Source organism: Hipposideros armiger, unplaced genomic scaffold (genome assembly GCF_001890085.2).
Source record: "Hipposideros armiger isolate ML-2016 unplaced genomic scaffold, ASM189008v1 scaffold_536, whole genome shotgun sequence".
Classification (NCBI taxonomy): domain Eukaryota; kingdom Metazoa; phylum Chordata; class Mammalia; order Chiroptera; family Hipposideridae; genus Hipposideros; species Hipposideros armiger.
In genome coordinates, this window is record NW_017731886.1 from 670,710 (window position 1) to 683,113 (window position 12,404).

General features: G+C 33.8%; 1 protein-coding gene across 2 annotated transcripts in view; it reads right to left on the reverse strand.

Moving 5' to 3' along the window:
• Positions 1–12,404, reverse strand: part of CHD1 (chromodomain helicase DNA binding protein 1) — an 87,390-nt gene that overhangs the window by 36,598 nt on the left and 38,388 nt on the right. For both annotated transcript variants that reach the window (XM_019668734.1, XM_019668735.1), the window contains exons 9-19: positions 12,005–12,105; positions 11,596–11,774; positions 10,609–10,736; positions 9,407–9,623; positions 8,666–8,755; positions 7,442–7,632; positions 6,556–6,744; positions 5,165–5,327; positions 4,196–4,348; positions 1,319–1,390; positions 710–859 (exon numbers count right to left, since the gene is read on the reverse strand). In XM_019668734.1, the coding sequence (XP_019524279.1) occupies positions 710–859; positions 1,319–1,390; positions 4,196–4,348; positions 5,165–5,327; positions 6,556–6,744; positions 7,442–7,632; positions 8,666–8,755; positions 9,407–9,623; positions 10,609–10,736; positions 11,596–11,774; positions 12,005–12,105 (1,633 nt within the window). The remainder of the gene's footprint in view (positions 1–709; positions 860–1,318; positions 1,391–4,195; positions 4,349–5,164; positions 5,328–6,555; positions 6,745–7,441; positions 7,633–8,665; positions 8,756–9,406; positions 9,624–10,608; positions 10,737–11,595; positions 11,775–12,004; positions 12,106–12,404) is intronic.

Sequence of the window (12,404 nt, forward strand, 5' to 3'; positions counted from 1 at the left end):
TTGTCACCTCAATAAACTTTAATAAAAAAAAACCCCACAAAATATTATGTTCTAGAGTAAACAGAATGCATGATCAAAAGAGAGTGCATGAGGGCCAGCCGAGTGGCGCGTTGGTTAAGAGCTGGCTTGGGATGCCAGAGGGCCCCAGTTCAGATCCCACATGAGGGCCAGTGACACTGCCCTCTACAGCTAAGATGCTGAACAAACAGCTCAACCTGGAGCTGGGCTGCAGTGGGTTGCCACGGGCTACCATGTGTAGCCAGCAGCCAGCGTGAGCGGCCAGCAGCCAGTGTGAGCGGCCGTCCAGAAGCTGGCGACTGATCTGCCTCGCCCGAGAAGAGTGCAATGATGGTGCCAACTTGGGCCTGTAGGAGCAGTGTCCTCCACAACTAGACTGAAGAACAAAAGGACAGCAACTTGTCTGTTCCCCTTCCCCCAATTGCCCAGTGGTGTACCCATCCGCCAATTCCCCAATAAAAATCTTTAAAAAAACAAAAACAAAAAAACAAAAGAGAGTGCATGATCCTACTGAGGCACAGTTAACTCAGTGTCAGACTTGAAGGGGATTTTGGTAAACCTGCGTTTCTCGGTACTCTACCTATTAAACAGCAATATGACTGTGTTCCTACGAACTGACCAGGAGGATAAACCAAAACCACAAAGTTCATAAAAAGATTCTAAAAGAATAAAAGAAGGGGAATAAAAATACCTGTTTCTTTTGCCCGATTCGATGAGCTCTAGCTTGTGCCTGAAGATCATTTTGTGGATTCCAATCAGAATCAAATATAACAACAGTGTCGGCAGAGGCTAAATTAATTCCTAGACCTCCAGCTCTTGTGGAAAGCAAAAAGCAGAAATCCTATAAGGAATTATAAATAGGCATGATTTTAAATTCTTCTAAACTGTGACTGTAAATAATATAAAAATTTTAAATTGATTTTCTTAAATGTAAAAAGTATTTTACCAATAAAACTGAAAAGCAGTTTTTAAAAATATTAATATATACTACTTTAACAAAACTAAACAAGACTCCAAAATACAGCTATACGTAGGAATAAATAAATACCAAATTCCACAAGAATTCTAAATGAAAGTGGGCTAATTTATACTTTGAAGCAAATTAACTGTCTTGTGCTGAAATAGTATTGATAAAAAAGGGTGAAATTCTTCAAATTTAACGTATAATACTGATTTAAAATCTTCACTTGCAAATGAAAGTTAGCTAGCACCAATAAGACTCTAAAAAGAACCAACAAAAAACTACAAGTATGACTAAAATAATGACTAAAACAGTTTACAATATTAAAAGCATTCATACCTCTGACCCTTCAGCATTAAAATGATCTAGAGCTTGTTTCCTCAGCTCCCCTTTTATTGATCCATCTAATCTCTACAATAAAACACATTAAAATACTTCATATAACAGAATCAAAAATGTTAAAAAGGAATCAAAATCAATTATAAAATTAAGTATGAACATGAACCATTACTTTGCTAAGACTGTAAGACTAGAAGGTACTTATTAGGCAGTAAAACAACGCCCAGGCATTCCAGCTCTAGAATCTGTGCTCTTAACCACTAGGACTGATTTCCAGAATAGTAAATAATAGCATGGGTTTTAATTCTGCCCGAGACCCACTGTAAGAAATACACTTTACATGTGAATGAGTACACAGCTATACACTCAAAGCAAGTTTCATGACCCTATGTACTGTGATATACCCTCATATTTTATAATCTACTTTATTTTTTAAAAATGTTGATACAATCCATTAAACGGATTCCCAGATCCATTAATAGGTAATAGCTCACAGTTTAAAAAACACTGATTAACACCTCCGTTGGGTGCAATGCAAAAGTTATGAGTTTGGGCACAATTCATCTACTAGATGCGTGTATGACCTGTATTTATTTAAATTGAAAATGAGTGAAAATAAGGTGTAAGCATGCTTATTATTTATTCAGAATAAAATTTTAATTTGCAGGCCGGCTGAGTGGTGCGATGGTTAAGAACTGGCTTGAGACGCCAGAGGGCCTCGGTTCGGATCCCATATATGAGTGCCAGTGACACTGCCCTCTACAGCTAAGATGCTGAATAATAGCTCAACCTGGAGCTGGGCTGCCGTGAGTCGCCGGCGACGGCATAGGCTGCAGCCCCTGTGGCAGTGGGTTGCCATGGGCTACCGTGTGTAGCCAGCAGCCGCAGTAAGCGGCCGTCCAGAAGCCGGCGACTGATCTGCCTCACCTGGGAAGAGCGCAATGATGGTGCCAACTTGGGCCAGTGAAGCAACGTCCTCCACAACTAGACTGAAGAACAAAACGACAGCAACTTGTCTGTTCCCCTTACCGGATTCCCCAGCGCTGTTCCCCTCCCCCAATTCCCCAAAAACAAACAAACAAAAAAAAAATTTAATTTGCTACAAAATAAAAGTAATATGTTTTTTCCATAAATTCAGTATAAAAATCAACAGAAATTAAAACAATCTGTGAGATCAGTTGCACCTGACAGAGGGTTAAGTCCAGTGTGGTTACTGGACGAACAGCATCCATGTCACCTAAGAACTTAGAAACACAAACTATTGAGCTCCTTCTCAGACTGACTGAATTATTATAGAAACTCTGAGGGAGGTTCAGCAAAAGTTCTCTGGTTAAAGTTAGAATCACTGATTTGGGGCACCAGGGGCTCCAGTCAAATAGTCCCCATTTGCCTTGGGCAAGTGATTTGATTTTTCTCCTTGTCAGTTTCTTCTTCAGTATATGGACATAATGACAGTGCTTACTTCGTAGATACAAAGGTTCAGTAAGGTAATCAAACACTCAGCACAGTGCCTGCCATGCCAAGTCTTACTAAATATGAGCTAAATAGGTGTTCAAAATAAAGTGTTTTAAATAGCGTTATTTGCTTCTTTTTCACTAAAAATTACAATTAGAAAAAACTTTTAAAAAATAGTGGTATATCATTTATTGAGGCATAACCTAAATCAAAAGAAAGTTAAAAATGGTTTTCTTTGGGAAGTGACCTGGAAATGAGAATGAATTAGGAGCAGAGAACAGTCGCTTACAAGTACTTCTGTACTATTATTTTTGTTTGACCATGTACACATAACAACTGATCTAAAAACAAACCAACATAGGGCTGTAGTGGGGATAGGGAGAGCAAAATGGGGGTGATAGCTGAAGGGTACAGCTTCTTTTTCAGTTAGTAAAAACATTCTAAAAATGGACTATGGTGATGGTTACACGTATCTGTGAATATATTAAAAACCACTGAATTGTACACTTTAAAAGGATGAATTGTATGGAACAGAAAACATCTCAATAAAGCTATTAAAACAAATCAGCAGTACTCTTCCTATTTTTCCCTTAAATGATTACATATTTTGCAATCATGTTCATATCACCAAACAGCTGTCCTTCACAACGTTTTCGAGAACGTAATGTTATATTTGTTCGTAATTACCTGCTTAACGTCCATCTCCCACACCAGGTTGTAAGCTCCAACAGAGCAGGATTATGTGCGCTGAGGGTGATCGTTATAACTCTACTTCTATTTTACTGCCTACACTAAATATTTATCATTTACTAGCTGTATTTACTGAGTGCTTGCTATGTTCCAGGAGCTGTTCGTAAAATTGCTGTAAGGATTAAAATTATTAGATGCAAAGTATTGAGACTAGCACCTGACTCTAACATTAAACACTTATCCATATTAGCTTTAATTATGTTGAATGAATTTCAAAATAAATACTGAATAGATGGAATATAAGCCCATTTTGGTCTATGGTAGGTATCTTCCCTCAAGCCATCTGGTTTTATTCAGCAAACTATACATTACAGTAATTATGAGCACATAAACCTTCAGAATCTGCAACAATCCTGGTAACATTCACAAGGATTGCTCTCTTTTCTTTCCTCCGACTAAAGCCTAATATGTAAGGCTGCTCCTATAGATTTGAGCATAGAAAAAAAGTATATAGAATTAAAAGAAAAATTAGAGAAAAGAAATTGCTTTGCTACTATTAAGGTTAAAAGGAAAAAAGAGAATACTGACAAATAGAATTTTTTTGCACACACATTTTCTTAGTTTATATGAAAATCTATACTTCATTTACAAAAGAATTTCAAAGGTTTATAGAATATGCTGAGGAATTAGATGAAATTTAAAGCAACAAAAATGACAAAATGAAATGCTTACTTGAAAGGGAAATTGACGATATTTCAAATATTCTGCAAGTATGTCTAACATCCGCACCATTTGAGAAAAAATTAGAACTCTATTGCCTCTTTCTCTTAGGCGAATTAACAGCTTGTCAAGAAGAATCAATTTTCCGCTACTACGGATTAAGTGCTAAGGAAACAAATTACAACTGTTATAACATGTTAAAAGAACAAATCAAATAAAACAAATGCTCCCTTAACTCTTCAGTTTGTTTAATTATTTTAAATGAGATTTAAAATTTTCATAATGTTGGATCAGTTTTTTAAATCTTCTAGGACCTTTATCATTTTGCTCTGTGACTTAAGCTAAAGTTTTCCTTGCCATTTAGCATCTAGGTTTTTGTTGTTTTTCAGGACTCTTGTTTTCACTCTGTTTTCTAGTTATTACACTATTTCTCCAAAAATCTAAGCTGTAAAACAATACACAGGAAGAAGCAGCAAGTGAGCAACCAAAGGTTTTAAAAGTGTAAGAAAATGTATTCTAATTTATACATATAGAACTTCATGATCCTAGCACTTCAAAGCACTACTGTGGCTAGATGGCAACTGTGCTTTTTTGACACTTCTCATTTGTCTTCCAGAAGTGAGAAGAAGGATAAGACCTGAAGTCAAGATGTCCGTCTTAAGGCTGCCATTTGTCATGTGATGAATTCAGAATAATCACTATTAGTGAAATGTTTTCACAATTAAGAATATACTAAGAGATTTTTACTGCATAAATTACAAGAGTCTATAATTAGATCAATTTTTAGGAAAATGATCAAAATAATTAATTGCATAAATTATAATTGTAATGGCTTTTTATAAAGACTAAAAAACAATACTATTATTTACATATACCATTAACCAAAGAGAACTTCTAACCAATATATTTTGCTATTTTCAGTTATAACCGAACATTTCTAGAATTTTGCTTTACCAAAATTAGTTATTTTTAAATTCTTACTTGTAAGGCCTCCTGTTTATTATAGAATTCATTATTATCTGGTGGTTTAATGAGGTAGCAGTGATTACAACATTTCTTTAGCTCCATCATAATATTCAAAAAGCCTGAGGTACTGCCCTTGGAACCTTTGCTGAGGGCTTTGTAATTTCTAGTTAAAATCCATCTGTTTAAAAAAAAAAATCATGAAAATGATGTTTAGCAGGAAACAATTAGCAGGATGAATTCTAAAACTATAAAAAAGCAATAAGCACCAAACCAAAACTGTACCATTATGAAGTTCACAGCTGGATATATAATAGATCAAACCTTGTTCACAAGACTGATGAACCTCGTTCATAAGACTAATGAGAACATGTAACTTGTTATCTGAATCATTAACTATAGATGGTAAAAATTTAATGTAACATGGTGATATCGTGTATTAATCCTTTTCTCCAAAAATTTATTTTAAAAATGGTCAATTGTATTATCTATCTTAACCTTATAAATTTCACTACATTACACAGACCTAAAAGAAACCTCATGAGGATACCTGGGTTTAGCCACACTGCCTTCTCTAAATTATAATAACACAATATATAAGCAAGCTATAGAAAAATTATGGGTGGTTATTTTATCACTCCACAAACTAGACATAACATTTCCTCTCAACATGATCTACTTTGTTTTCTACAACCTTTTATTTTCTTCCTTTTTATAAGGTTAGTCTTCAAAGGACTTAAGACAGTTATATCTCTGATTTGCCTCAAAATGATAGGGGTTGAAAGAATTGGGGGTGACTACAGATAAAACAATACTGGCTGTGAGTTGAAGAAAACTAAGCTGAGCGATGGGAGTTGGTTTCTGAGAATTCAAATGCTTGTAGCAGTGCATTTTATGCAATTAAATGTTTAAGTAGATACTAGGAGAGATTTCTGATTCACTGAAGTGTTACTATATAAACTGACATGCATAATTTATACAAAGAATTCAGTATTAATATCAAAAAGCAAGCCTAAAATTTTTTAGGGAGGATTAACATTTTTTTCTAAGTTTCTTTTTCTGGATTGTACTTCTGTCAATTACATAATTATCATAATTACATAATCATGTGTTAGCATCAGGGACATTCGAATACGTAAAAGAAACCCTCTGTAAGGGAACAGTATGAAATAGAGAAAAGCAACTAATGTTGTGTTAGAAGAATTATTTAATCTTATATCACCCATGATCTTGGGCATGTCATTAAATCTCTCTCTGCCCCAATATGCCATAGAATAAACCTATCCTAAAATTCAAGAATTGTTACTCCTCTAAGACCCTACTGGGGGAGGAGGACACCTCAATGAGACAAGTATAGGGTAGTTATTTAGAATTAAATATTCTGAACATGTGCTCAGTTTACAACTTACTTGTAATATTGTTTTTGTAAAGCACTCATTTCCATTCTTAAAATCTGCTCAACCTTGGCAGGAAGAGATTTTTCCACATCTTTCTTAACTCTGCGTAACAGAAATGGCTCAAGCTCCTTGTGGAGGCTTGCGTAACCATATTCTCTGCCTTTGCCGTGTTCTTCTTCAAAATCTTCCCATGAAGAAAACCTTACAAATTAAAAAAATGGAAAAATCACTAAAAAAAGTCAAACTGCATCTGAGATTTTTTCAGGGTAGTCACATGTAAACAAAACATAGATTTTTAGGGGAAAAATTAGCTAAAATTAGTCACATTTAATAACTATCCTCAAGAAGTCTATTATATATATTTAAGACAAAATGAGTTGTTTTATAAAAATGATTCTACTTAAGCTAAGTAAAGATGAAATATTCTCAAACATGAGAGTAATTATTACTAAAATATTTCCCAAAAATATAACCTTAAAGTTCTGAAACTATTGAGAGTGTGTATGTGACCTTGAACAAGTTATTCATCCTTATCTAGTCTAATTTTCCTCATTTAGAAAATGAGATTACCAGCACCTTGTTATTGTTACTGCTACTGTTAAATACTAAGAATGACACTGTTTTGTTTTTGAAGATATATTTTGAACATGGGCAAAATCAACTGTTTTAATTTATTGTATATGGGTTCAAGCTTTTTTATTTACTAACTAAAAAATTAAAATAATACTACAAATATGAAATATTCCATCCCATTTCCTCTTTTTTCCCTTCTTAATAACCTGTAGTTTAATGTTTTAGGGCAATAAAACCTCTTGCTGACCTCATTACCTATATTAATTACTGTCCTCCTAAACTTAGCATACAAAACATCAAAACTGTATATCCCGATTTATCTTACTTTTCTGGCATAATGAAATGAAGCAAAGACCAGAGCTCTTTGAGGGAGTTTTGTAGAGGCGTTCCAGTGATAAGCAGACGGTGATTGGACTTAAAGTCTATTAAAGTTTTATACAGAAGAGAGTCATCATTCTTTAATCGATGTGCTTCATCTACACCTATAAATGCCCAATTTAGACCTCCAAGGAATGCCTTAAAGTGAAAAAAGAACATAGTTTATATTTTAAGAGAAAAACTGAATTCATACTTATCCTTCCCATTTGACCTGAATTCAAATTATCAAAATGAGGCAAATTAAAATTAAAAACAAACTTTTGTCTAATTTTCAAATAGAAATTGTATTATTTCAAGATTTATTGGAATACTTAAATCAAGTAATTCAACATGCAAAATAAAGTTCCTTCCATGACTAATTTAGCCATTATAAAACAGCATAATATAAAGTGAAAGTTTTTACTAGATATTGAAATAAAGGAAAAACTGGTATCATTTAAAAATTTTATGAAAGATTTTTAGCTTAAGTCCAGTAGAAGCCTCTATTAATGTCAATTTTAAGAGAATATGATATAAATTTGGAACAGTGTCTTACTTCAAGTATAGGTATAATTCACTGTATGATTTCTATGAACAGATTTTTCGTATATAAACATGGGTCTTCTACTTAAAACAGAGATAGGACTGATTCTGCTACTAAATAGCTGTATGACATTAGGCAAGTTCATTAACTCCTTTCAGACTTGGTATTTCTTTCCAGTAGAGATAGCAATATCTTGTGTAAAGTAGATGGGAATTACACTACTTGAGATTTTAACTATAAAGAAGACAATAGCTATAATGCATTTAGCACAGTGCTTTACCCAGTGGTAGTTTAATCCTGTTAGCTATCAATCTTCTTCCTAGTATAAATCAACAGATACTGTATCAAACTAGATTCACATAAGTCAAATGTTGACAAACTTTTATGTAAAGAGCCAGATGGTGAATATTGTAGGCTTTGCAGAAAAATGTGTGGTGGTGTCTGTTGCATATTCTTTGGTTTGTTTTTATAACCTTCCAAAAATATAAATATCATTCTTAGTTCAAGGGTTATAAAAAAATAAGCCAGATTTGACCCATAGGTTGTAGTTTGCTGACCCTTGATTTAAATTATCTTCTCATCCTATCCATAACACATTGTACAGGAAAAACTGATATCCATCAAACAGAAAAACATAGCAATACACACCTTATCCTTCAATAAAATTTCATAAGTTGTTAACAGTATATTAAATTTTAACCGTTTGGTCTGGGGATGCATCCATTCATGAGTTCTTATCTATCAAGAAATTTTAAAGATAATTTTAAGACATACATTAAGAAAGTATACTTTTATGTGACTATCTAAAACACAGAACATTATTATACCTATACGTTTATGTAATAAAATAGTTTAAATTATTCTTAATATAGTCCAACAAGTTACGGTGACCATGTAAGTAAAATGTAAATACTACACCACATCAAAATCCTCTATAAAAAATAAAGCAGACATGTTTTTAATACTATACACTTTTCACTGAAGGGCCTTAACAAAACACTAGATTAACTCATTTAATAACATTTATGGATAAAATGATATCTCAAGTTTGCTTCAGAATAATTGGGAGGAAATTACCATGTAGAGGTACAGATGAAATAAAACTGGCAATGAGCTAAAACTGTGAAGTTGGGGATAGGCACATGGAGGTTTATTATACTCTCATGCTTGCTTTCGTGTATATTTGAAACTTGCCATAAGAAAGAAAAAAATATATCTATAAAGTAACACTAAACCAAAAACTGATTTTTATCAGTCAATTCAACATGTATCAACAACCTACTTTGTGGCAAGTTCTATGCTAGAAACTAACACTATAAAGACAAATAAAATATTTGTCCTCAAATACAAGTATACCTAGATTTCTAAATTTGTGGAAAAACAACTTACCATGTTTCTGCTGTTAATGTCACCTAAATAAACCACAGCATTCATTTGAGAAGCCCATGTCTGAATTTCCCTTTGCCAGGAAGTGAGAGTGGAGAGTGGTACTACTAACAGAAAAGGTCCATATAATTGATGTTCATGAAACAAATAGTTCAGAAATGAAATTGTTTGTATTGTTTTTCCAAGGCCCATTTCATCAGCAAGTATGCAACTGTTTCCTCTACAAGTTAAAAACAAAAATCATGTATGCAATAAAGGTTCAAATTTATAAAGCAACTTTTTTACATACCCATGTACAAGTTTATATGAACAGTTAAATAAAATTAATCTGATAGGTATTATATACAATATACCACTTTTATTAGCTATAAATAATAAATGTAAAGGCCTCTGTCATAGTGTAAGAGAAGTGGAGTTTACCATTTTAGGCCAAAAGGTTAAAGATTGACAGTATCTTTAATCAATTATGTAGCCAAGAACTCAATCCACCTACAACTGGTAAAGTCCAGATATACAGAGGGTGGCAAAAAAATGTATATACATTTTAAGAAAGGAAAAGTATTAAAATTGTAATAATATATACACCAATAACAAAAGATGAATATAAGTCACGTTTGACTTCTACAGTTAACAAAAGGTGCTCAAAGTGGTTACTATCAGCATCCACACACTTCTGATTATGGCGAACTACTGCTTGAGTAACAATGCCCAAAGTGTCCACTTGTATACATTTTTTTGGCACCCCCGGTATTAAGTACCAAGTAAACAGGAAAAGTATATAGCAGGAAAAACTACAGCTATGGTTAAGTAAAAAAAAAAAATTGCACCCTAAAGTTATCTTATATTGCCAATAATGGCGCAGGGGACATAGGAGAGGGAAAAAACGTGGACGGCTAAATGGGTATCAGAAACAACTGTAAGAAAGAGAAATAGTTCAGGACTAGTGTGGGATAGGAATGTACTATATATATTCTGATTCTGATTTCAATAAAAACTTTAAGTACTGTGACAATCAAACAAGTTAACTCAAAACTCCTTTGGATTTTCTGCTTAGTAATAAGTACTGTTTATATATAAGGAAATCCAAAGAACTAGATAAAAATACCAAAGGGTCTCATCTTTATGTTGGTGGAAATCTTTTTCAAATTCTGTATTTGTAAAATTAGTATCCTCTCAAACCAAATAGATGATGCAAATATACTTACTTGCACCAAGAATGAGCAAGCCAATTTAAACCATTCAGTTGATAATCTCTTAATTCTAAACCCTCATGTCCTCCAATATAGGCTGGCTGCTTCTTTAGGGCTACAAATCTCGGCCTTTGTTTCAATACCTTCAACAGAAATAAATGTTAATATGAAACATTATTAAATGCAACAAATTATATTAAAAGATGAAAATCTCAGCTTTTACCATAAATTTTGAAATTTCATCTCAAATCATCAAGCTCAGAAATTCCAAGACTCAAAATATATCTGAGCATTCAAAGAAGGCTGTTTTCTATTACTATGACAAGAAAGTACAGTGAAATATTTTGCCCTGGTTTTTGAATAAAAAAATTAAAGAGATAAATAAGTTCCTGCTGAAATATTTGGGCTTTATGTATTTCACAAAGAAAAGCTATGTTAAATTCATTCATTTTAACCAATGCTCCACTCTGTCATAGAAATAAACCATAAAACTGGCTTAACTTCCCACCTGATTTCTGATTTCTAAATTACCATTATGACTGTAGTTCAATTTTGTAATAAAAAAACAAATTTTAGTGGTACTTAGATCCTAAAACTATCACTAATAATAAAGTACAAAAATCTTATATTAGGCAAGGTAGTTCTGAAAACCATTTTATGGGTACATCTCTCTTTTCATTTCCTACCTTCAAAGGCAATATTCACTACCTTTTAAATCAATCATATACATCTGATTTAGAAAGGAATTTTCCTATTTGGTATCCCTAACTTACTCAACACAACTACCACCACCAATTTATCATTTTTCTGACACAGTTTTGCCCACCAAGTCTAAAAGACAGTGCCACATCAACCATCACACAGCAATTACAGGAGTATCATTTCCTGTAAGGCCTACCATCCAAGCAGTTCTCTTCCTTAGCCTATCTGAAATCAGAATCTAACTCTCTATCTGAGCTTGTAATATTTAATAAATAATTAAAAATGTAAAACAATACTCACCTTGCAATCTTTAAAAGGAGTAGTTTTTGATTGATTCCTGCTAAAATACTCGTCTATGTATGCTTGAAATTTTTTGGAAATAAGAGCGCCATCCTCCCAGCTGCACTCTGAGTATGGAAGGCCCTGCCATTTGCAATAATAATCAGGATAACCAGCTGCTGACTTTTGATTGGAATGAGCTGTGAGATAAATCAGATATTTATTTAATCTTTTTTTACATCGAATCTTATCCAAGGAATGATTCTTGGTAAAAACTACACAAGTAAAAATTAGTCATTTGGTTTACAATGTGACATTATAGTTAGAGCAAGCTACTGTATTTGATGTGTACGCAGCAAATTTAACACTTTTTTCAGATCGTTTCAAGCATGGAAAGATAAAAGTTCAACTAGAATTATTTATTACTAACCAATTATTCGCTCCACAATTTGATACTGTTTATGTAGGTCATCTGTAAGTTCTTGCTGGCAATTATAATATTCCACATCTTCTGGAGAAGCGTTTTTCAACCTGAAAGATTATTAAATTCAGGGACAGACTTCAGCATCTCCTCTAAATAACCCATTCCTGGGCCGGCCAAGTGGTGTGTTGGTTAAGAGCTGGCTTGGGATGCCAGAGGGCCCCGGTTCGGATCCCACATATGAGGGCCAGTGACACTGCCCTCCACAGCTGAGATGCTGAACAACAGCTCAACCTGGAGCTGGGCTGCCATTGAGTCTCCGGTGACGGCGTAGGCTGCAACCCCTGTGGCAGTGGATTGCATGGGCTACTGTGTGTAGCCAGCAGCCAGCGTGAGCGGCCAGCAGCCG